Source organism: Cebidichthys violaceus, unplaced genomic scaffold, assembly GCF_023349555.1.
Source record: "Cebidichthys violaceus isolate CVI_PGR_0920_01 unplaced genomic scaffold, fCebVio1.0.p SCAF_8, whole genome shotgun sequence".
NCBI lineage: Eukaryota > Metazoa > Chordata > Actinopteri > Perciformes > Stichaeidae > Cebidichthys > Cebidichthys violaceus.
In genome coordinates this window covers 11,145,326-11,171,958 of record NW_027176964.1, presented here as the reverse complement: position 1 = coordinate 11,171,958, position 26,633 = coordinate 11,145,326, and the positions used below count along the sequence as shown (strand labels likewise).

The 26,633-nt window shown below is 39.6% G+C and overlaps 1 protein-coding gene across 2 annotated transcripts; it reads right to left on the bottom strand.

The window, feature by feature from the left end:
- Positions 1 to 3,073: 3,073 nt before the first annotated feature.
- Positions 3,074 to 25,747, bottom strand: atp6v1h (ATPase H+ transporting V1 subunit H). 2 transcript variants are annotated; one of them, XM_068738181.1, is made up of 14 exons: positions 25,674 to 25,747; positions 24,682 to 24,877; positions 23,621 to 23,720; positions 22,989 to 23,078; positions 22,583 to 22,696; positions 19,534 to 19,638; positions 17,460 to 17,519; positions 16,403 to 16,500; positions 15,088 to 15,280; positions 10,537 to 10,715; positions 10,006 to 10,131; positions 8,411 to 8,512; positions 7,565 to 7,678; positions 3,074 to 3,479 (listed from the first exon to the last, which is right to left on the bottom strand). In XM_068738181.1, exons 2-14 carry the CDS (start codon positions 24,783 to 24,785, stop codon positions 3,410 to 3,412), a joined length of 1,455 nt encoding a protein of 484 aa, XP_068594282.1. In that variant the 5' UTR covers positions 24,786 to 24,877; positions 25,674 to 25,747; the 3' UTR covers positions 3,074 to 3,409. The 2 variants fall into 2 exon arrangements, with proteins under 2 accessions (XP_068594282.1, XP_068594283.1); XM_068738182.1 differs by lacking the exon at positions 17,460 to 17,519.
- Positions 25,748 to 26,633: the final 886 nt, after the last annotated feature.

Genomic DNA, 26,633 nt, shown 5'->3' with positions numbered 1-26,633 from the left:
GACGTCGAAGCACGAGGAATGAGCGCATCAGTTTTCAAAGACTGGAACCTGACTTGAATGCCTGCTAATAGAGTTGAAGGACAGTTACATGCTCAATAAACTGTAGGCGTTAATGTTGAATGGGAGCTCTTTATCTACCAAGGTAAAGACGAGGCATTCAGAAGAACGTGAATGTTTAAACGTTTGAAAACAGATTGTTTTTCGGTAAGACAGTACGACTTCCGCAGAGGATTTTAAAAAACATGTTTGCTCTCCTCATGGAGTTAAACTGCAGCACTGAAGGCATCTGGAGGCAGATTACTATTGAGTATTCTGCTGCCAGCCTGGCCTTGTGGCTGCCTCACCTGTAAGCAGCTGCAGCAGACAGTAGCTGTTGTAAATACTAATGCTTCCAAAATATGGTTCGTGCAGATCTTGCTGCAAATTGGAACGTTTTCATGATTGCCTGGAAATATTGAATATTAAAAGTGTGACGTTTTGGCAAATATAATGGGACAAGGTTCTTGCGTTCAATATCACTTTGATAAGTTTATTTGTGATTTCATTGGGCAATATTGCCTTTATTTTCAAATTGGATTGTAAAGAGGAGACAGAAGTGAGGGACTCCATTGGGCCACCAGGACACCCAACCGTCAAATACCGACACGCCACATCACTATGTCGCTATGCTAGTAGCGGCTAATGTAGCCTCTAGCCACTAGCTCAAAGCAGAGATGAGGAGCAGAATGCACACATTATTTTTTTCACTTTCAGGATTGTAGTCTTCAGACCCAACCGGTGACAATACTTGAGGCAGTTTATCCGATTAAGCACAGCCACTATGTCGCCACAAAAGGCTTTATGCAACCTTTTTCACATAATGCAGCAGTAGCCTACTACCCAAGACCTGTAAACACACTTCGACGTGAGCTCCCCTTTAACAACCCTTAAAATACACAATATACGTTAAATGCCTATTGAAAAACATAATATATTTAATGAAAGTCAATGATTGTAGCATTGTTAGGTGAGTTATTTCAAACAAAGTGAATATAGATGTAAGAATTATTACACTCATTGCCTTCCTTACAAATGGTAAATTGCATTTATGTGAAGCCTTTGTAGTCTTCCAATCACTCAAAGCGCTGCACACTACATGTCAACATTCATCCATTCACACACACAATCACACACCAATGGCACAGCCATCAGGAGCTATTTGGGGTTCAGTATTTGGGCTAAAGTCACTTCGACAGGCGATAATCTGATTAGAGGACGACCCGCTCTACCTATATGAGCCACAGCCGTTCCCAAACGTGTTGATCTTGTTCAAACTGTATTGATATTCAGGGATTCATTTAAGAGAAACATTAAATAAAGAATTCAGTAGGTACAAAAAAACAAAACAAAGAATCAGCCTTTGGAGTGGTTTCATAGTTATATTCAAAACTCAGACTCAACCCCTTAATCAAAACCTATCATAGAAGTCAAAGCACATTGAAACAGCTGCCTCTTCCCCTACCGGAAGAACCTGTTTCTATGTGAAAGTTACAACTGATTGTTGCAACTACCGGGTGTGCTGAGTGAAGTGAAATAGTGAAACGCCTCAGATTAAATTTAAAATGTTCTGATGGGAACACACTGCAACTCACAGCAGCATTTGAAACCTAATTTATTGTTAAATATATTTACAACTTAGTTTTCTTTTGAGAGCCACTCGTCCACAACGAATGGTTTATCGTATTGTTTAAGGGAGACTGTAGATAGAAGAAGTGAAATGTTATTTCATGGACTAAAGGTATGTGAAGAGTTTTCTGCAAGATACAGCTTTTTGTATTCAGTGAATACTTTTCAGGAGACTGGGAGGTGTTATCTGCTTCTCTGCAATCATCATTGGACCAAGATGGCAGCGATGATTGGACTCCAGAACTGAGGGAAGCCTGGAGGGACTCATTTTCAGGACTTGGTGACAGTGTTTGGAAAGGTTGCTGCTGCACACAGATGTTGGGCTGCAACTATTGATTATCTTCATCATTCTAAAATGACAGAAAACGGCCATCATAATTTCCCAAAACAAAATATTTAAATGTCTCGTCTTTGTCCAAAACCTAAAGATATTTATTTCACAGTTGTAAAAGACTAAGGCAACATACAATTAGAGAAGCTGGGACCTTTAAAAATAAATATTTCATATTGTTGTCGAGACATTTTTCCTTCAATCGATTAATTTATTTATCAACTAATCGTTGCAGCTCTATATTAAAGAATGTAAGATAGGATGTTTAAGAAAACAAACATATCCTTCTATGGGACACCTTTTACAATCTAATGCAATCCAATACTACTGTTCTGTTTTAAAGATCATTTTATGATGCCTATAATGTTCATTTCCATTTTATTGACATAAGATGTTAATTATCAATTGTTTCAGCCTGATGGCTTTGCACTGGACTGCATTATATTTTAGAGGTGTGTCTAATATTATGCCCCCCTTAATAGGACAAACACATAATACACATCCCTCAAAATAATGAAGTCCAGTACAACACCAGCTTTAACTATGACTTAAATAATAATCATGTTAATGTCACCAACTCATTAACTTTGTAAGGCAGAGCTGTTGTATTGGATTGCATTAGACAGCACAGGTGCACTAATAAAGAGTTTTCTTTAAAACTTAAAGTGGAAGCACACAGATTTTAACTTAGAAGTAATGCTTTGGTACATCTAATGGGCAATAGGCTGTTATCTTTTTTTGCTGGTTTTACTACTACTTTCAAAATAGAAATAAAACTTTTCACATCACAACAGAACACTGACATGTGAAGTGTAAATAATTTCTTTTTTTTTACCACTTCACAGGAGATTTTGAAGGATGAACAGAAGGCTACTTCCAACTTGAGATGCAGGCAGACGAGAGCAAAGGTGACAACAAAACACTTGAAAAGGAAAAAGAAATCTTGTTGTTAAGCCTCAAGTCTTCACATGTGCTGCTTCCACTATTTGAGAGCCAATTGAATATGATAAGAAAACTCAATAACTGTATCAAGTTAATCTCTGTTAATCAGCAGGTGCAATAATGCAGCACACAGGATCACCACAGATAAGCATCTTTATTGGGGTACATACAATGTTTTACAGGTAAGACTTAAATAAGTTGCAGTTTTGTACATTATCACAGACGTAAAGTGCGACTTCAATCACCATACATCACTTCGCTAAGAGGGCACGACACGGAGCACGACACTCAAATCAAGTAACATCGAGGATCATTCGGGGTGCGGATGGAAGGAGGAAACCACACCGTTTGGAATTTTCAAGTCATTACACAAAATGAACAGCTGATTATTAAAATGGCAAAGAACAATGTACGTACGGGACACACTCATCCACACAGTAATGCACAGACACACACATGCACAGGAACAGTTCAGCTTCGAGCGGCCACGGCCGGAGCTTGCTGCTGATCGGTGGACTGGAGTTGTCTCCCCAGGTACTCCCTGTGGAAGAAAAGGCAACAAGTTACACCTCAGCACTCCAAACACACTTAATGCTGATTTACATGTATGGTAATTCTGATCCACCTGATGGCATTCAATACACATTTAAATACAATATTTTAGTTAAGATTAAATGAATGACATAGAACACCAGTGAGTGATCAGTGAGCTTTAGAGTTCAGCTTCATATTGAACAGACTGACATGAAAGTGGTATCTGTTCCTTTAAAGAAATGTATTTCAAATCCCGTCCAACTGATAATTGACCGGCATCAGGTTCTTCAATACCCTTTAATGTCATAAGAGACCGTTTTAACTGACTCTCTCATCTTGAGAGTGCGAGCTTCTGACCCAGACGTGGTGTAAATGTTGAAATCTACTCCCAGTATTCCGACAGGTCACACTTCTCCTTCGGGTTTCGTCTTGGCAGTGATATTTATGTGATATATGATATGATATAATGTCCCTCACCTCGCTGCTAACAGAAATATCAGCTGTCTCTCACAAATCTACAGATGGAAAAGGCTGGCAAATACATTCCAATGATGGAAATTATGCTCCTTAAAAACTAAAACTCGGACCGGTGTTCTGATAAAAATCGGACTACATTTTTCTGCAGAGCAACAAACTGGTTGGATGTCTTTTTTTTTTTTTACCCTTCTGATGAAACGGCAGCAAAACAGCCTCTCTGATTCATAGAGATTTAACTTTTTTCCATTTTTTGTCAAAATTCCATTTATCTCCGCTCAAAGGTTTTAATGCCTCCTGTTTCATCTAATTGTTGAGCAGCAGGTAAACACAGTGTTTTCAGAGGCAAAGGTCTGCATCCTCATATGAAGGCTTCACTGATTAGAATGCAGTTAATTAAAGACACACCAATTAATTAAATTACAACAGGTTCTAAGCCTCCAAGATTCATATAATCATCATCTATTTCCTATAACAACTGACACTTTTTAAGAGGACAAATCTAACGTACAGATCTACACACTTTCATGAAGTTATCAGCGATGACCTTTAGCTGGTCTGCGCATTGCAGCGAGATTCAGAACACCAACAGGGAGTTAATAAAGCCAGATGGCAATAATTGGACGGATGAGCCAGAGTTATGGAGGCTGAGCTCATCCTTCAGCTGCTGTATGAATTCATACCGACACAGCAAAGCCAGCCGTGGAAATCACACACAGCAAGATATTGGTTTGCCTTAATTAAGTCAAAGGCTATGAAAGGAAATACAACTGATTGACAATAGCTAAGGTCTCTCCTCTGTAAACATCGACTTGCCATTAAGACAGATATGAGTCATTCTTCTCAAGTGCAAAACATATTCACCATCAGCTGGCTCTTTTGTGCTAAACACTGTTGAAATAATCAGGGGGTTTTGTCTTAAAGTGCACTGTAAGACATAATTATTTGAAAAATGTCATTTCCAGCACATACAATACTGAGATTTGACTATTTCAGAAAATGTTTCATATTTTCCTGCTGCGTATTTGTGAAGTGGCCTTAAGAAAGAGTATTATTTAGAATGTGGGAAAAAAAAAGAAAAGAACAGTAGTGTAGAGATTTACCAGATTATGAATACTGTTTTTTTCCCCATTTTCAGATTATAAAACTTAAGTAGAGCACATTTTACTCAGTTTTTTTAAGAAGCTGCAACAACTGCAATGTTAAAATAAGAAAACAAAGACAAAGCTACCTGTAGAATGAAGCCCATTTGATTACTGGAGATCAACAGCACATTCTGTTGAGTGATACTTTCAGTAAAATGACGACTGAAGTCAATGACCTTTTAAAAGTCTCAACAAGGTCTCTTACAACTTCCTCACTCCCTCTCTGGCTTCTTAATGGGGTACGAGTGAGCAAATCTGGACATCATTTGCCAGTCTAGTGAATGAAAATCATTCTAATTATATGCATGATGAAAATTTCCTTGAAAACAATGGACCTGTGTTGAAAGGGCTGTGCAACGATCATATTCTACCACAACTTCAAGTTCCACAAACACACAAGCTTTAAAAGCAGACTGAAGAGCAAAATAACAAATAAGAGTAGATTCTCTATTCACACATTCATCTGTGCTGTTGTCATGACAGCAGGGCCTTCAGTCAGGAGGGACCAGAAGATCTTCTCGTGGAAACAGCGAGGCAACCTGCTGAAGGTGGTAGTGGGTTTGGTGAGCTGCTTTGAAAAACACCTTCCATTTGTGGGAGAATGACACCTCACCTTTTCCAAAAAAATATAGATATTTCAGCTTCAGTATTTTCCTCTTTCTGCGGCAGCATTCACCCCCCCCCCCCCCCCCCCACACACACACACACACACACACACACACACCCCCCATACTAGGTCCTGTCGATGTAAATAAACCAGCAGAGATGCAGCCAGCACATGACACGACAAAGCTCGACTATTTACTTAATCGTCTTTCTCTCTCTCCATTACTTTATTCCAACACATCAATCGTTGTGCTGCTGCTGAAGAGCTGCGTGTCAACACATGCAGCTGAACCCATCAGAGGGAGAGGTGTGGGCGACTCAAGACGCATGAGGAGTGGAAGTTAAATAAAATACAAGAATAGATGAATGTCTTCAGATGTGATTTGCTGTTAAATGAACCGCTGCTGCTTTGAGGTAGCCAGTGATGAGACGTCCATATCAAATCAAATCAGCTATAAAGCGCGGGCTGAATTTTTCATCAGTTTTCAACTTCCAATTCCTGCTTTTATTTATACGATATTTATATTCAGCACTCAGGTTTCTCTTCCATCCATTTTCGCTCATTTTAATAACCTTCTTTCTATTACTTTACTCCTGTGTTGCAAAGTAATCAAAACAGGAGATTTGATTTCTGTGATTCAACATATGGCCGAATACTGTATATATTTTCTAAAACAGGAATCTGACTCGTGAACATATCTCTGGGTTTTAAGCAAACTTCTCAAAAATTCCAAATCATGCAATTAACCCCGCATTCGCTTTTTTTCTCTTCCTGCAACGCTTATCTGTTTTTTCAGCCTATTATAGATAAAACAAAATATCTGTCTCACGTTGGAAGCTGCAGTGTTCAGGCTGAGGTTGCTTTAGATTGTAGGTCTGATGGCGGGAATCTGCTTCTCTTTCTTCACAGTCACTGGAAACCTTTTGTGCTACTGTGGTTAAATAAACTTCTGTGCACACTTCAGTGAACAGACAGTTTACACAGAACATTAAGGTCACTTAGATCGGAAAAGCAGCACTACACTGTGATAATAAACACAATACGTCCATCCACAGTTGCTCAGGGAGTAGAGTGTGTTTTAGATAGTGGCAGCAAAACAAACACATTTTCACTGTTTTTTTTTTGCTTGATGATCTTTAGTGTTTCCAAGCAATCCGGTAGACAGAACACACACACACACACACACACACACACACACACACACACACACACACACACACACACACACACACACACACACACACACACACACACACACAAATAATGGGCAGGTCGAGTCTTTGGGTTCGTAGACAATGTGAGGAGCGGTGCCTCAAGAGACGGATACTGAAGAATAAATATATGTTTTTCTTTTTTTACAAAAAAATACGACATTAGGATTCCTTAAATTGTGTTGTTAAAGAATCTAAGCATACCGGCTGCTGGTTGTTGCTTCACATTCCCTGTACAAACATGAACATTGTATCGATCTTCTCGCCTAACTCGATTGAGCGTATTTTCATTTTCACATGTAATTTAATTTAATTTACAGGAGTAGTGTATTATAGGACTGTGTGAAACGTGTACAGACAGAGCTTGAGTGACATCTCTTTGAATCTCCTGCTGGCTTTGTTGGAGCAAACTACAGTTTCATCAATCTTATCAGTACACAGTCCATTAACCTTGCATAATTCCCAGAATGTCTACGTCCAACTTCAACCGAAGCAGACGTCTAATCAGCCGAAATAAATGAAAATGCCTGCGAGGGTATGCACATGTAGGGGTTGTTATTGAATTTCAGAAAGCCTGCTTCAACTCAAACTTTAAGCGCTTGCTATAACAACATCTGAATGCATGACATCGATGAAGCTACGACTGTGTCCATACCAGTTGTGGACCATGAGCTTCTGCACAGCCAGCAGCGCGTTGTAACGGACTAGCTGGTCCTCGTGGTGCATGTGATTCATCACCAGCTGTTTTCCACCCAGCTGCTCAATCACCCTGAAAAAGGAGGAATGAGAGGAAGAATGAGAGGAAGCCTTTGTCCACACACATAACAGGGGCTATTTTCATGTTCTAGGTCATTGGGTGGTCCAGCACCAGGTAATTGAATCCAGCACCAGGTAATTGAATACAGCCTGACTGAAATGTCCTATGTATCTTCTGAAGGATCAATGGCCTTATGAAAGGATATAGTGCTCTGACGAGGAATGAAAACCAATATAATGAATGTTATAACACAGTAATTGGTGTGACCGGAGAAAAGAAAAGTATGTTATAGTACAGAAACACCAGTACTGTTAGTTATCAACTAAAAATGTATCGCGTGGGCTTCAATTATGAATGTTAAGGTTAAAAATGGAACACATCAACCCGTAGACCTGACTACAGGGTAATGAGATTAATATGAGAGACAAGAAAAACCCGATTATTGATCTGTCAATCACACGGTGTCTTTAGGATAACAAACGTTGAGGGAAACATAAACAATACATGATGATAAAGGAAGTATCAAGACAAGAACGAGAAGCCTCAGAGGATTCAAGAATATGAAAGTGATGAACACCCTGAACTTCAATCTGACACAAACAGACACCAATCTCTCTTATTTCCTTGGTGCTTTGATGAGCTTCATGTGTACAGAACAATCACTGTGTTCACAACTGAGTGCGTTCTACACATTGTGAATTTAAGCTTTGCTATGAATTGTGTTTTCACAGAAACATGCCTCACCGTTTGCCTCGTGGGTAATGCCGCACATACTCTCCAATATCGTGAGCTGCCACTGCAATGACTTGAGGATCGTCAGACACCTCCAAGAGCCTCGTCAAGATCCTGTTCAAGAAAGGGAGACAAAACAGAAAGCCTTTGAACGGTGACGTCTCTGCATCAATAGGCAGATTACATTTCTCAGATGCTGCAAGGCAAAGACTTTTCAGAGAAAGCTTCATAAAGCAAACAGATTAGCTGAGATTATTTTTCACAGACAAAGTGTTGGATGTAGAAATGCACTGACCTCTCTGAAAGCTAAGGTTAATGCATCTTTAATACTGAGAAACCCGCGAACATAAGAAGTCTGAATAAGTGGGACCTCTAGGTTCAAAGTGAGACAAAGCATGGGTGAGAGTCTTGGGGACAGAGGAGAATAGAGACCGAGACGATGCCTGAGCTGATTACAGAGGCTGTGGTTACAATCGTCTTTTAATGTCATTAACTGTCAAGTCTGTACGCTCGGAGACCGGATCTTGCTCGCATTGGGATCCCATCAGCACACACCGTATGATGAGGAGGAGGAGGAGGAAAACCGGGGGTGGGTCACAGCCGAGACTCTTTTAAATAAAAGCTTTTAAATAACAGGAAACGTTTGTTAGAAATTTAGAGAAAAATGTGGTTAGCACCGAATTAGCGGAGCTTCATTAGCGGCTATTCTTCAATAAATACAAGTCTACTAATGATGCAGGTGGGAGGAACACGCGTCAGAAACAGGAGAGTTTACAGGTAATGAAATGTGTTCCGATCTGGTGCATCCCATCACAAAGGTCAGTGACGAGACAATGAGATGACAAGTAGGTCAGGATTTTTACTGAATGTCAGGAGCCCAAACAGAGTGTGTGACTGGAATAACAAAGAACAGAGACACACATTGATGAGTAGTCGCTTGTGATCTTTAGATTGGACACACACACACACACAAGAAAGAAAAAACACGTTAAGAGGCTGTGCAATCTTCAGACATGATGCTGGTGAGTCTGTGGCGTTCCAGGAGCTGTTAAAAGTACAACCTGAGATTACCAAAAAACTTAATGTGAGAGAAGTGTTTTAAACATATGTGGCCAGAGGCATTTAATACCAACTATTATCTAAATTTAAGAATGAATTTGTATCTTTTTTTACTTTAAAATTCAATCCTTCAACATTAGGTTTCAGTTTCAATTGATATATATTTTTTTTATCAATATCATATAAATATATTTAAAAATTTGGGAAACTGTACTACATTTTTCAAAACCTAATTTGTATATGCAAGTTAGAGAAAAAACCTTTAACCATTAAACATTTTAGAATTAAATCATGTCTTTTCATTTCTTTCTTTCTTTCTCACATTGAAATTCCGAAGACATTCATACAATTAAAAATGTTTTTACTGTAATTAATTTCTATATTGGCAACATCATAGTAGGGTTGTGCAATTAATTGAATATTAATCGCAATAACAATTTTGGCTCAAATTAAATTAAATGAACGTCTCATTTTGGTCATAATGGTGCAGCCCTACATTAGTGTATGTTATGCTCTTGTGTGCCGCTACAATAAACGCTTCATCTTACTTGAGCAGCTCGTAGTTCTTCTCATTCAGGCGGACGGCGTTCTCACGCCAGAACTTCTCTGACTTGTGCACAGGACTCCATTCCAAGCGGCCGGACTTGAGTTCAGAGCTGTACTCGTCAAATGAGCTGTTGATAAAAAAATTCATAAAAAAGTTTTGGTTTTTTTCCCCAACATGTTAAGAGGACAGTCCAGGGGTCACTTTTTATTTTTGATCCTCGGCAAAAATAGCTGATTTCTTTCAACCCATCTGTGGTAAAGGGCCGTGATGCGAGAGGTACAGCAAAACACTGTACAGCAATACAGCCTTCAAAGGAAACAGAAATATGTCTTAAAAAATAGAATAGCTTCATAAAGATTTACCACATTCATGGAAAGCACTACAATATCCTCTTCTTTGAAAGATCTGTTCCAAGCATTATCTTTTTACAGAATATTACATACAATGTTTTTGCAATCTGCTCTCAATAGCAGAACCACTCATGACTGAAAATGAATGGTTCGTTGTTCATGAGGTGGAAGCGACCGGGTACCTGAGATCCTGCACGCTCTCCCCCAGGCTCTCCAGCAGGAACTTGATGTCCTCGGTGATGTCCTCGTCGTCGTACTTCTGCTGTTCGAGGTTCTCAAGTTGCTTCAACACTTTGCACTGAATCATGGCCAGAGCGTACTCCTGACGAGTCTCCCTCTCTCCCGACTTCTCCAGCAGATTCTGTCAAAAAGAACAGCAGTGTGAGGAACAGATGTTGCACATTTATTACTCCACTCATAACTGAGCCTTTGAGAGATAGGAGCATCTGAAAGAATACACCTATTCAAGTAGAAGAAAAGAAACAAGTGCCAGCACTCACCATTGCAAATCAATCAATGAAAGAGTACATACAAAGGGCTAGAACAATCAGTTGATTAATCAACTGTTGAGCACCAGAAATAATTAACATTAATCAATTATTTATATTATGATATCTAAAGTATATTTGTGAGTTAAAAGAACCACTGAAACTGGAAAATATTTGTGGTATTGGGAATGATAACATCTGTGGACATGCATCTCTTTAACATATTGTGTGTGACAGCCATGAAGCAGGTGACAAGGACATAAAACAGCCAAATACACCAAAACGACATTCATGGACATCAACAACAGAACACATTTTGGACATGGAGAAATGTACCTTTACAATCAGATCACATAAAAAAAAAATGGAATTAAGATAGACTCCTCCCCCAAAACCAACCCCCTCTCTCCTACACTTCACTAGTAATAGCATTATTCAAGTTAGGAATTTCTTAAACCAGGAATTCAATTCCAGGTGTTGTGAGTGAGGTGTGAAAGGGATGAATGCAGAGGTGCACTGCAAGAAGAAGACAATGTGAAAGTATTGTAAGAGCTAATTCTGTGACAAAATATCCGGACAAAGAAATGTCTGCTGTAATGGATAGGATGTTCTGGTCGTGACATTTTGGAGTGACTTAAAAGAACAGTGGCTTCAGCAGTGGGACTGAAATAAGAGGAAAACCCACCTACTATTTTGATCATCACCCTAAGCCACTATTGGGAGCAGATCCACAGCTAACTACAAATATTATTTTTGCAAAAACATCCCTCTCAAATGGAGGCAAAGTACAGCAAATGATTAGAGCCTTTGAAGGCATTAAGCTAAAATAATTGTTGTTCTGCAGCACAATATGTTTTTCAAAAAAACTTTGTATTTCCAGAGTTAAGTTAAGGCGAACACATCACAAACACAGCAGTGCTGCCTTTGAGGATGTGTTCAAGGACTCCCAGATGGTCCGGTTAATTTAAGTAACAGTGCTCGTCCCATGTGGTGAGCAGAATCATTTACATAATGAGGGCATTTGGGAAAACAAGCAACATAAAGAACTGTGGAATATTTTAGTAAAATGATTTTGTAGAAGACATTTCCTATTACATCTGACAATCCCAACTTCCTCAAAATCAGCATAATGACACATTATAAGGAGTCCCAACCAAAGAACATGTTTCTTGGTCAGGAGCAATGTTTTTCGTAGCTCTCCTCACTCTACGATGAATCCCCATCGGGAAAACTCACTGAACGTCGAGACGTCTTAGAGTCTCCCTTCACTGCCCGCCATAGTTTTTAATTAGCTGTATTACAGCAGTCGAACCAAACTACAAACTTCTCTCCCCCAATTAAAAACCGAGCCCCTTTCTTTTATGGGCATTCACAAACGCTTGATGTGACAGCTCTGCTGGCGTGAGAGGTGTGATGAATGAGCTCTGGGAAAAGAAATTCAAAGCAGGAACACATGGAGTCTTTTGAGGCAAACATAATACAGTACAGCTATTCTCTGAAATTTGGTCTCAAAACAACTTCTTTCAGTAAACAAATGACACGACAAAGGTAGTCCGTCAGGAACACAGATGTCTATTTACAATGACACTGGAATACCGATTGAAACGGAGAAACACAAGCAACCTTAAATAGCTTCTTTAAAATTGGGTTTGAAAATCAGCTCCAACTTTCCTCCACTAGTGAGTAAGCTCATGTTTCAATCATGTAATCAAAAAGGCCTTTACCACACCATTGTGCTGTGAGCAAGGTCGCTGAGGCTGTCTACACTGCATAGAGCGAGAACATCACCGAGGCTATTCATCTTAAAATATACATTTCTTCAACGCTGTGATTCGTTGACTCGACTATTTTGTTTGACGTTCAATAGACGTTTTAGTGCTGAAGTAATTAGAACGTCACAGTGTTAGCTGAGGCAAAATAAAGGAAAAAACTGGAGGCAAACAAGAATCACCTCACAGTAGGAGGCCACATCACCTACGTCATCTTGCTGTGATGTTGGGTGCCAGAATCAAAGGAGTAAGCTCTAACTACATTTTATCGCATCCCAGCGAGCATTGCCAGTCCAAAAAAAAAAAAATCAAAAGCCAACTATGGTGAAACACGATCAGAGGAAAGGATTGGACTGAGACGATCATCAGAAATGTGGGTAATTGCAGGGCTCCAGACAGCAGCCATAGTGGCATACGGGATCCGTTTTTAAAATTTCTCGTGCTCACATTCATGCGAGTGCACGATGATCATTATCACTGGTGACCCCGAACGATGCTGAGAAATCAGCCTCTGTCTATTCCATCTCCGTCTCCAAAGTCCCCAAAGTCATCTTGACAAGCCGAGGGTCGAGTTGCCGGGTTGCAAGCTCGAGCTCGTGACAACCACTGTGCTCGCAGGACTGCTTTTGGTGCACGTGGAGCAGAAATGCTCCCTCCTGATGATGCTTTACGTTCGTGCGCGGGACGACACCGATTAAATGCCGTGAGCACGTACGCATCGGTGCACAGAGCGTGATGTATAGCGGAAAACTTAACTAATCGATCCATCTATCAGTTTTCTGTGTTTCAAAAAATTAAGCAGACTACGGCTGAATATTTTAAAATGCAAAATGAGGAGAGAGAAGAGGAGGCTGGAGGGGAGTGAGAGACAACAAGAGGTTCTGACTCACTGGTGATTAAAGTGCAGCACGGAGAGGCCGACTGAGCCAGTGACATCGATTAATACTGCAATTAATGATGGGTGGAAGAAGTAGTAAGATCTTTTACTTAAGTAAAAGTACTAATACCACATATTTAAACACTCAATGTTAACATTAGCCGTTCCCTGAGAGTGAGTAACTCTATGAATTTAGATAATACCTAAAGCCATTGTTAAAAAACAAGTGCTTGTGCACATTTATTTGGGGATTTGAAATGCCTACCAAGCCAATTTGTGAGCTGCACAGATCAGACAATACGCGATTTGACGAGCCCTTCAGTTTTGGCGGCCCTTCCTGTGTCAAATGGAGGCTCGTTAGAATATGCCGCCCATCAGAGTGAGTATTTCCACCTTGAGCTTGAGAGCTACATTTGCAAAGGTGCACCATATTTTTCTTGAAAGCCAATCAGAGCAGACGGAGCTTTTTCAGAAGAAGGGCTTCAAGCGACAGGAGCTAAAAACGGAGTGTTTCAGACGGAGAGTGAAGATAAGGTATATTCAGACAGAAAATATGAGAGGAATAATGAGTTTTTTTTAACATTTAAACATGTTCTAGTAAAAACCCCAAATACAAGTATGAAGAATGAGCATGATCTGTCCCCTTCAATATTGTGAACCAAGCAATAATTTCTAAATTCTATATATATTGAGCCCTTTGAAGACCTGGAAGCTATCATATTGATTTTCAATTAAATTCCCAGATGTTCCAGACATGAGTTGGTCCCTTGTCAGGCTCACTAAGTTCCTCCAGTATAATAAGCACCACAGCATGTGAGGAAATGGAGCCTCTGCCGTTGATTTAATTTCGTCAGGGTAGAATATGTGGAATTCATAACCTGTCACAAGTACAAACCAACAGAGCAAGTCCAGAAAGCAGCTCTTAATAGGACATTAAATATTCAGTGGCTGTTTTGGGCAATCGCAGCAGGTAGTGGAAGGGCAGCATAATCATAAATTGTATTTATGTCTCTTTTATGGGCTTTGTTGTTTTATAGGTTGCCTCATCTGTTGTATAAGAGTTGTCACTTCAGTTTGCTCTTGTGGAGATCGAGAACTCAGCCTAATTCAAATGCAAATGTTGTTGATAAATGCACACGGACTGTCCTATATCAATATAAAAGTGATTGCATGAAATTATGACCTGAAGACTTTGGCAAGCAAGTGTTTTGCCAAAAATGAAAGGACTGTGAGACCAGTAGTTTCCAAACTTTCATGACACCCCTTCATGCGACCTCATTTACAGTGACGGATATGGAAAGCGTGTTGTGTTACTATTAACTTAGCTTCTGCCTAATTGCATATTTTACAGGGTTCACATGGTGATTCCAATGATGTGTGATGCTTATTTCATCAGTTTGATGCTTTGGAAAATGCAACAGTAATGTAGCTAATTTAATGTGGTAAAATTATACTACAAATGTACATGAAAAAAGGAAATAAACCTTGCAGCCACCTTAGCCAAAGATACGAGACAGAAATTCAGGCAGTGTGGTCATTTTCAGTGAAAAGTGGCATTTTAGAGATACGCAGTATCTGAGTGAAAAATTCTCCACGTACCCTGAAGGCAGCCAGAATGATTCGAGTGACCTTCTCCTTGACAGACTCCTGGAGGATGTCGGACAGGGCCGGCACTACATTGTAGCGTCTCAACTGCTCACAGAGCTGAGGACTGAAGGCCAGGAGCCAAACACAGAAGATCATCTGGTACTGGAGCTGGAAGCCACACTTGTTGCTCAGCACTGCTGTGATGCTGAAACAGAAAACACAAGATAAATTCATAAAAAACAAAAACGAAAAAAAGTGCTGGGCAAAGAACCCTCACTACATCTACCATATGTTTACTAATAGGTTGGCTCTCACAGCTGTGTGCCTGCATGATTCTCATCCATTATCTCTGATGTTTGCTGATAATAACAGAAGAGTAGCTCAAAATACAGAGTACTAATGACTACAGCTACACAACGAGTCATGCATTTGAGAAATAGCTGGTAAGTGCGGAGATGTGGCGCTCGTAAATGTACAAAATCAAAACAAAATTAAGCAGTACAGCTGGATTTACAATGCTGTATCAAGAAAGAAACAGGTGAAAGATTTATTAACATTTTGTACGATGAACAACTGGGAATGTTTAGCCTTTTGCATGGTTCTTTTTCAGTCACTACAACCTACTCCCCTTGCAGTTGCACAATGTTCTGCAACTATGTCACAAGTGAGTATGTGGTATGAACCTATCGATTAACAGCTCAGCATTGAGCCATGCTTGGGTTCAGCTCGGCTGGAATAAAAATATTTCAAGTTGTACATAGAATTTTCCATCTACATCAACAATGTGACACACACACATGCACATATTTGACTGAAAGTGTGGCCTTGAAGATTCAATATGAATTGATTTGTGTTGGTAAGCTTAAGAGTCACAAAGGGTCAATATGTGTCACACTCACTGGGCTCCCAGCACCCTTTACACAGAGAGTTTAATTGACTTCCACCAGGACGGACATTCACCTCTCTGGAAATGGCACTAACAGGTATATGAGTTCTTTTATTCCAGCAGTAATTGGCTATTAGAAGAAATTGTAATCTGGCCTGTTACTAGCTACGGATCTCAGAGGGTGGTCCTCTAGTTTCTGGCTTCTTCTTCTTCTTCTTGCTGCTGCCTCAAGAAATGGGTTTGGTGATAAGGCATAATGGCAAAAGTGGTGTTAGTGTAAACCTGTGTACTATTTTTTTTAATCTATTATGGTTTTTGCTCATTGCTGTACTTCATTCTAAATTGCCGGCTGTCTGTAAGCAAACTTGGCCCCACTCTCTCTCCCCGAATTCTCTCTAAAAAAATCTTAAGGGAACCCTGCTTTAGACAGTTATCACTCACCAGTTGACTCCATCAGCCTCCACCCAGGCAAACCTGTACTCATTCACCCTCAGCATCAGCTGAAGGCACCCAGCCACACACTGGACGTACTGAGAGCTCTGCAAAGGAAAGAGGCAAACATTTACTCAAACAGAAGCGGGAGTCTTAGCCGTGTAATCAGGAAAACAAACACGTTAGGAGGTCAAGTACAATTAGTGCAGTAGTTGACAAGCAGATACAGCACGTGGAAGAAGGCTAGACCAAAGACTTGCATTACCACCACCGATCAAACCTGAGGCACATGCAGTCTATAGCGTCAACACATGCTAGATCACAAACCCAATAGTACAATACACAGCAATAGCAGGGAAAAGTGCCCCATCACACCTGAGCAGAATAATGGAAATTGAGATTAAAGTGGAGGAAGCAGAGAGGAGAAAACAGATCACATTAATCTGTTAATTAACAGAGGGCTGAAGAAAAGCAAGGAAGTCCGGCAAGAAGAGCAGGCAGCAGTGAAGACAGAAGAGCAGAGGAGTGAAGGCTACCTGGCTGAAAATGCAGAAGAAAAGATGATGTTCAGTAATTAGATAGCGCTCATGTCAATAGATTTCTGAGCACACTTCTCGGAATGATGGCACTATGCTTGACAAAGTGAGTGGTATAAAATGGTAGGGTGATGCTGCTGCTGCTGCTGTGCAAATTATATTCCAATTTCCCCTTGTTATCCTAATGTAGAGGAAAAGCTGGTTGTCATGCACTTTCAGAATGAAGGAGATGTAGCTTACTGCATGCAGTTTCTACAGTTAGAACCAATCAGTGGCAGCAAACACCATGCTGTCTAAATGGAGAATCCCCCTAAACTTCCTCTAACAGACTCAGGACTCCAACAATCTGCAGTTATTTATGAAAAACTGGAATGCAAAGAACAGGGTGGGCGAGATAAAGAGGGTAAAGAAAAGATGCGAAAGTCCAGTGACACCTGACAGATGCCAGCTTGCTAAAAACCCCGTCATTTCCTGTTTGTTCTTTTTTTGAAGCGCCAAGCTGACCAAGGACGCACTTCACTCATACTCACTTCACTGGGGGAAATAGTTCCTGCTCCTGAGCCTGTTTCTGGACCTGTACCATGTAGGTTCTAATGAGAGATAAACAAAACAAACAGGTGCACAAGTGTTCACAATCTGTCGCTTTCAGCTAAGGTACAGTGGCGCTGGACTGCACAGTATGAGCTGTAAGCATCGCCACCAGTGAAACTCAGTGACAGTGGATGCTCACCGGCTGTTGAGGAAAGAGATTGATTAATAATAAAACATAATTTCAAGAAGCAGTTATAGTTTGAGAATATATTTCGCAAAGGCAATGAATGTTCAAAACAAAGTAGAGGATGACAAAAACATGCTTTCAGAACAGCTGACTATATCTGAACTGAAGAACACCTCCGGATGTTTTAGAAATATTTGGTGTGCAGAGCAGAAGCACAAAAGAAACTGTGAATCAATATTCAGGTGTTTTATCAGCCCACTCTTTGGTGCATACAGCTGCCAAGGCAAAGCCGGCCCCTACAGTGCAGCTTTCATCAAACTGCTCAAATTCCACACAAATAAATGCATTAAATTCATTCAGACAAGGTTTTAGAGAGATTATAATTAAGGGAACACTAATTTGTCTGTTTAGATACAATAATAAACACTTTGGAACAAGGTGAATAAATTCAACTGTATTAAACAGAAGAAGCCAATGTCTCTTCTAGCTTGATAACTAAGCAATTAATAACCCATGACATGACAAATTGAATTAGTTAATTTATTTCAAAAATCAATTATAGAGTATACTGTGTACACACATAATTTGATTCATGCTGCCGAGAAAATAAACCCCAGTGAATTAGACCTTTCAAACAGCACAACGATCATAATGAACTTCTAATTTTCAAAAGAGCATAAACTCTACATTTAAAGAATTAAAATGCATTATTTATCTTGAAAATGAATTATTTTGAAAAGGTTGGTTGTTACTCACATAAATAAGACATAAAATACAATTTTAGAGCAAAATGCATTGTAACAATACAAAATGTATATCAGGTCACATGGCATCATTGATGTCTCTGTTCCAAATGCAGTTTGACCTCTTGAAATCAATGACAAAAGCCACTGAAACCCCCTCAGTAATCTACATATTTCATACCTGCACAGAGGTGAAAAAGGTGACAATCACCGAAACCCTGTCGGGGGTGGGGTGGGGGCTTGAGGTGTGTATAGCTTCCAATCTATACACACCTCTGCATTAGCAACCCGATGAAATGGAGGTAAAGGCACCTTAACACTCTCTCATTACTTCAGGGCCCTTGGGAGCAATTTGGGACTGGAAGTACACTGGCTGTGGTCATTACAGTGAACACCTTTATCCACTCACATTTCAGCCCTGCGTCAAGCTGCGCTACACAAACAGCATCCTCTTCCTGAAGCTCTTTGACCACATCATCTATCAGTATCTGGGCCTCAGTTTTCGTGGTCATAAAAGTTATTATGACCACATAAAAGTTGGTCATAAAAGTTATTATGACCATGAAATCGGCTCATTCTACTTTGAGATAGAAAAAACAACCAGATCCACCGGTGTTTTCCGGTTTAACGTTAATGAGTGACCGCGTGAACTGAACCGGGGGTTGCATGTTTCATCACGTTACATTTCTTTCCTCATAAATCCGGATAATGTCGAACGTTAACGGTCGACAAAGTTCCGCATGCAGTGGACGTTATCCTTAACCCAGCAAGTCTGAACTGTAACGGAAAATAACGTAATTTAAACTGTAACGAAGGGAAATGAAGCCGGTGTAGACATCTTAACGCTGATTGGCCAAGACTCAACACGTCACATCAAAGATGTTTTATTGCGAAGATCACGACATCAACTTTTCTCCTAGTCTCATTCCAATCTGAGAAACGCTGGCTGGCCAGTTGCCCCCCTCCCCCCCAAAAAAACAAACAAAAAAACTCTACGGATCCATCTACACAATTCACGTAGATGATATATTTTGATTCAAAACGGCAATTTTCACCGAAAAGCGACACGTTTGCAGGTATGATATTTAGAAAGACTTTTAAACATCACAAGACATTGTAGCAACACCTTGCAGATTTGCATACCTGTGAACTGAGTTGGCTTTTGATCCAGTTGAAGTAGTAGTTCAGATCACTTCCCTCCATCAGATCGCGGCCCCAGGCTGCCAGCTTAGCGATGATCCTCGCCGCCTAATAAAGGAAGGAGGACATATTAAATTAATATTGTTGTGCATGAAAGTCTTTCAACAGTAGAAATGTACAGCCAGGCCAGAATAAACTGCACAAAGTATAGCATTTTTTACTTACATTTTTTTGACTAAAATGACAGCGATGGCAATCATATAAACTTAAGAAGCATTTCTTTGACAAATCTTTTTTACTGTGAAAATATAAATAAAGTAAATTATATTGTCAGGTACAATAATAAAACAAATTCATTTTTGGTGCTTTGTTTTAGTATTATGGTAAGAGCTAAAAAAAAAATAAGGCTACACTTCTTCCCATTACTGGCTATGGAATCATGTCTTCTATGATGCATTAGAGTTGCCCGGTTCCAGACCTTTGAATTCACCCACTCGGCAGTTTCTCATTAAAAAGCTATCGTCCAATGAGTGCAGCAGGGGGACTAACGGCATTGTCAAGCTGTGCGTATTTCTTCTCAATATCGCCCGACATCGTAGTTTGTTTTTTTACTTTGCTTCGCTCCTATAGAGCTAAATCCAGGTCAAAAGTTTTGATCATTTGAAAAAATTATTTGAACCTGAAAGTTCAAATTATGGTCTTGAACATTGAAAAATACAGCAATGTATTCAAAATAAAAATAAGTGAATGAAAAGTTTTTTTGGGTTGAATATAATTTTGATTCAGTTCTGGAATTTTTTTGAATACATTTATTTTTTCATTTTTCACTTTCACTTTCATATATATTTTGATATTTGAGGTCTTGTATTTTTCAGTTTCAGATTTTATATTTTCAGATTCAAATTAATTTTTTTCAGTTTCAAATCTTTTTTTCACTTTCAGATCGTTTTTTTCAGTTCAGAATTTTGACCCTGATCTAGCGTGGGGGCGTGGCTTCAACTGAGAGGGGCGTCATCATGAGTGACAGCATCACAAGAAGACTGAGGACCTTCCTCAACAACGTTGCCTTCAGGTAACGTGGGCACCACGAGAATTATGATTGAACACTTTCTATCTTTCTATACACCATATTCACGTGAATGCAGTGGGGAAAAACTGTGAGCGTCAGCTATTTTGAAGGAAACTTCAGAGGGAACCAGCTACTGGTTTGATTGGTCTTTCGCCCCTATACCCAGGACGGACGACCGATTTGCGGGGAGGGACGGGTCCCGGTGTTACGTCCCTACTGGTTTTTAAACCTACTGGTTTCCCTTCCATGCGCAGCAGCTGTTGTCTGCCTCTGTCGCCAGATTTGTCACACATTCACAAACATATTGCTGGAGATCTATAAACCACATCTCATATGCGACCGTCGCACTGAGGACAGTCCGCCCCAACCGCGTCACCAGGGCGGGACTCGGCTCAAGTAAAATGTGTCAGGGGTCTGCGGCGATGTCGGCAACCCACCTGACCCATCATGAAACATGGACCAAGGAGTCTAGCGCACGCGCGAGTTACAGGGTGAAGCAACTGCAAACCACGTGACGCAATGAAAGTGAGGGCCAGCGTGCCGGGTGAGGTGGGATCCCGGCCCCGTGGGGTTGGGTCGCACCAGAAGGCAACGTTGTTGAGGAAGGTCCTCAGCCTTCTTCTCAGTTGAAGCCACGCCCCCACGCTAGATCAGGGTCAAAAGTCTGAACTGAAAAAAAAAAACGATCTGAAAGTGAAAAAAAGATTTGAAACCGAAAAAAAAAAAAAATTTAATCTGAAAATATAAAATTTGAAAATGAAAAATACAAGACCTCAAATATCAAAATATATATGAAAGTGAAAAATGAAAAAAATAAATGTATTAAAAAAAATTCCAGAACTGAATCAAAATTATATTCAACCCAAAAAAACTTTTCATTCACTTATCTTTATTTTGAATACATTGCTGTATTTTTCAATGTTCAAGACCATAACTTGAACTTTCAGGTTCAAATTATTTTTTCAAATGATCAAAACTTTTGACCTGGATTTAGCTCCATACGCTCCACTCTTAAAACCAGTGGCTTTGCATCAGTATCAACTTTAAATGCCGTTAGACGTAGGCGGATACTTGGGTCTCAAGTGGAGGCAATGTCAGACTGAGGATGGAAACAGAGTTGACAGTTCTGTTTGACAGCAGGCAAGCATTAGAGCATCTTTCATTTAAAGTCCAGGCAGAGGGAGAAATAAAGAGAAGAGAAGAAGATGAAGGCTGGGCACATGGATAGAACAAGCACTTCAATCTAAATTATATTGTCCTAAAACCTGCCAAAACCTGATTATAAAAGAAAACATGATCTACAACCAAAAATGACTGAAGCCACATCAACTATCTCATGAACAATTTTTGGTTTGTAAATTGCTTCCTGTGTCCCGTGATGAAATCATAACAAATTCTGTATCCAATTTCCTCCAGGAGAAGATGTGTTGAAATATAGAGGCTCTAATTTAAAAACAAGAGTCAGCATGACAGTTGGATTGAGTTAAAGTGCTGTGTCGCAGACTTGGGGTTACATTATGCCCACCTGCTGGATGCCATCTGGCTGGTTTTTAATAATTAAGCTGTGGGTGCCCTTTCATAGTACTCAGTTTTTCATTGGTCATCCTGTATCTAAAAAAGGATGGCAGGAAGAAATCATTAAATTAATTGCCTGTTTTCGAGGAAAAGGGAGAAGGTTGCTTTGTGAGGAATTATTGATGCCTTCCTTTGATTAGAAGCAGAGGCATACCTGTGAAAAAAGGATGTCTGCGAAAAATGGAATGGAATCCACCACCTTATCTGTGAAAATATGATTTCTGGTATTCTATTCAGACTTCTCTGATGTTTGATAGATGATGCATGTCAGAAACTAGAAATAACACAATGTGCTTATGTTTTAAGCATGGCCGGTGGCGTTTCCCCACCTAATGTTACAGGGGCAGCTTGCTTTGTGATAAAACTCAGAAAAACACTTGCTTGTAGGATTAAAAACTCTTCACTCACCATGTGGACAGTAAAAAGGTCCTGACGATTCAGCATCGGAAGGAAGTAGGACCAGGCGGTGTTCTTCGTCTTTTTGGCATAGTCAAAGAAGATGCTGACCCGCTGATGGTTCTCCTGAGACACAGATACATTAAGATTGTAGATGAGCTCTTACAGATTGTTAAGACTTAACCAGCAAAAATCAATCAGCAATTGATTGACTGCATGGAACACAATCCTTCTATTCATTTTTTGATCTCAATAAAAAAAATGGAATTGATTAGAATATAAAAAATATATCATGATGTAAAATCAGTTGACAGAGTCTGGTATCTTCATCATTAAAAGGTGCAAATGACTCATAAGGATATCACAATATCAGAAATGTATGACATTGCCCTAAACGTCAGTGGGTGTGTCTGTGTACCTGCAGAGTGTCATCAATCAGAGTCAGGATGTACTGGACTGTTTGCTCCTTGGAGATGTGGGCCATCAGGCTCAAGAAGGTCTTTGCACACTGAGCAAAAACAAACATACATACAAAGTCAGAAAGACACAGTCAGAACCCATAGAACAATTGACAAATTGAACAAACTCTCTCAGCAAAATGCTGATGTTACAGCATAATGGTGCTTTCAGATTTAACAATAGCACTGCAGCAGAATAATGAAAGAATCTGCATTGGTGGTGGGCATGTTAGAACTGGTTAAATGTAGAAAGTAAAGTATTAATCAGGAAGTCTGGTTTAAAGGCGTTTAAAATCCCAAGACACTGCAGGTGGTTTACAGTCTTTTGAGGTAGACATGTCTTGTCTCAATACTTACATGGTAAATAAGCACAATGCCCAAAGGTAAACACTCCTTTCACTTGGTATGAACATTTAAACACATAAGCACCAGCTCTGTGAGTCCAAAAGCAAATAATGATGGAAGATGCCTGTGTTTTCTTTTTTGCTGCAATGCCATTATTTACCATCTTTGTGCAACCGGTCTACATAATTTGATGGTTGTGAACTAAAGTTCAAGCTGAAAACAACTGAAAATAAATCTAAAGTAATACCTGATGTCCTTCATTGGAAAGTATGACCTGTTTCTCCTCAGAGTTGGCCACCTCAAATTTCTTGATGAATTCACAGTCCTCTGCTGAGATCATCTGACTCCTGCAAGAGAATTCATTAAGCCACTGGCATTTTAGCACAATGCTGCTACAATATGCAATTACATATACGTATATACATTCTTGACTTTGAACAACAAGGCCAACAGTTGGTTGGCCTATAAAGACAGGTACTGATGATAATTAATGATTAATCATGAGGCATTCAAAACATTTCCTTTACCATTGGAGCACCACTGACCCTCTCACTGGAGGACTGGGCTTTGCCTTGTCACTAGAATGCTACTTCTAATTGCAAGAGCAGCTTGCACAATAATGGCAATTAACCCGTAAATACCACATGTTCAAGTTAAGGCGAAACACACCATGGATGTTCCATGGAGGAAGACAGATATAGTAAAACATGCAAGTACATCCAAAATAAATGCAACAAGGAATCAAGTCATTCTAGAAATGATAATGTGAGTCACAAGTCCAAAGGCTAAAAGAGGAAGTAGCACCCAAGACAGTGAATCACAACACAGGAACTACAACAGAGCAGAGGATTGACTCAATAGGTCTGCAATTATTACACTTATGTATTCAGAAAGATTGATGTACTGAGAGCTTAACTTATCTAAGAACAGTTTGTTGTGACTTTCTATGTTAAATATGCAAATTAATTAGAAAAATATGCAGCTTATTTTCTATCTTATGCCAAGTAGAGTACTGAAGTCTCTCAATTATTTTAGAAGTAAATTTCCTGGAGCGGAAAAGGAATGTAAGTAAACGAGGTTAGACCACATCTTTCAATATAAATTTGTCAAGTACAACACCAGCACTATGACCTCAATAGTAAACATGAAGTAGAATTAAAACTTTTGGAATAGAAAGACTGAAAGTGTATACAATTTGTTGAAGTTAAATTCATGGCAGAGCCGTTTGTGTTGAATTGCACTAGCACAGGACAGGTGTACCTGATCGAGTGTATGTTTACATGATGTACTGTTGCAATGTCTACTCACTGCAGGTAGGACTGCCAGTTGACCTGATTGGCCCGCACCTCAGCTGCCTTTGCAGCTATGATGTTGGTGGGAACTGCAGCGTCCACAGCCCCGCGGATATCCATCCTGTAATATATCCGCTACCGTATGTATATATATATATATATATATATATATGTGTATGTATATGTATGTATGGAGGACAATCCAACTCCACCTGGATGGAAACACCAGAGTAAACATCAGCACAGTCACTCAACATCAGCGGCTATGTTACAGGTGTTGGCCCAGTTGTGTAACTTACAGAAGCTGCAAGTTTAAGTTAGATAATGCACATTAACCACTTAGTTAGTCAACAACACATCACCGGATGCTGATAATCAAATAAAGATGGTATGACAGTAAACTAGTCGAGTTAGCTAGCTGGCTGTTACAGAGCTCTAACCTGCAACAAAGCTATTACATAGGAATATTTAATCTAAAACAACATATATCAGAAATATTAACCTTACATTTTACCTTCGAATCCAAAGAGCGTTAATTGACATCAGTTAGCAAGCTAACAAACTGCCATACAGCCCAGCAGCTAACGTTAGTTAGCAGTTAGGCTGGGTCATAGATAACTAACGCTAGCTCAACCCAATGTCACGACGTCTTTCCGACATTAAACAACGCAGTGTGTATCTTGTGACATTAAGCTATATTAAAAGGCCCGTAGCCAAATATAACGCATACATTTAAAATTGCACAATTACGACGTTAACAAAGGCACATAGGTAACGCAGTAAGCTAAGCATTAGCTAGCACAAAAAGCTGATGATGCTAACCTAAGCTAGCTGCGCGAACATAGCTTCGCATCCATTCCGTCACCGTGTGACAATATGACAACCGTTACACAGATGACGTCAATAACGTCTACAATCTCAGAATCCCACAAATCTTATAAATAGGACATTTTTTTTTATTTTTTATGATAATTAATAACGGAGAAACATCTAGGCTGAGTTACTCACACGGTTGCCTTGTGCGAACAGCTGACTGACTACAACACGGCGTCACAATCTATCATGTGACAGTCACGTGCTCGCTGACAGTCACATGCTCTCTGACAGTTCCGTGCATGAGTGGAGTTGGAGACTGCAACAATTCCCGATGACAGACATCTAAGCAATATATGCGTTACTGACAAACCATACAACATATAAACAATTATCAAACGAAACCAGAAATTGCTGTAAATTTCAAATTTCTTATTGAAAAGCATCACACAGATATCAATCATAAAGTGTCAAATAAATGTAGTGCAGTAAAAAGTACAATATGCCTCTGGAGTGCAGTATAAAAGTATAAAGTAGCAGAAAATGGATATACACAAGTAAAGTTCAAATACCTCATACTTAAGTACAGTACATGAGTACTTTCCACCACTGCCTGGCTGTAGAGAGATTCACTGTATGGGTGTTTTTATGAAGGTTGTAGAAATATTATGGTCAGTTTGTGTTTAAAGATTATAATAATAATAAGTTTTATGTTTACAGTAATTATATGCTTTCATCGTACTATTTATTAAACTTTTTTATTAACAGTGCTGCAACATCCATTGGCTATGAGCAGGACTATCAATACATTTTGGAAATCTGACGTTATTCCTTATTTGTTTTTCCTACAAACAACAAACAAAGCTGGAGTCCAGACTGAAAAGGGCTGGTTACACTACTATAGTCTGTGGCTCCAGTTAAAGTCCAAAACTAAGAATTTGAGTGGAGGATTTAAGTTAACACCATTACGTTCCTTGACTTTACAGAACTACAAGAAAATAATGAATGTATTAAGTTGAAATTACCACGTGGAAGTTCTGTATGCTCGACTCCCTTTTTAATAATTCACCAGTCTTGCCCTAAAGAACAAGGAGGAAAAGCCTTCAACATCCTGATGAGGCTAGAAAATTAGAATTCCACGACATGTGACTCCAG

Coding starts and splice junctions, on each gene's coding strand:
- atp6v1h (XM_068738181.1), bottom strand. CDS start 24,785: ATGGATATCCGCGGGGCTGTGGACGCTGCAGTTCCCACCAACATCATA. Junction 16,501..17,459: donor GAACTATTTCCCCCAGTGAA/GTGAGTATGAGT, acceptor TTTCCTTTGCAG/AGCTCTCAGTACGTCCAGTG. Junction 10,716..15,087: donor TCATTCTGGCTGCCTTCAGG/GTACGTGGAGAA, acceptor TCTTTTTGACAG/AATCTGCTGGAGAAGTCGGG.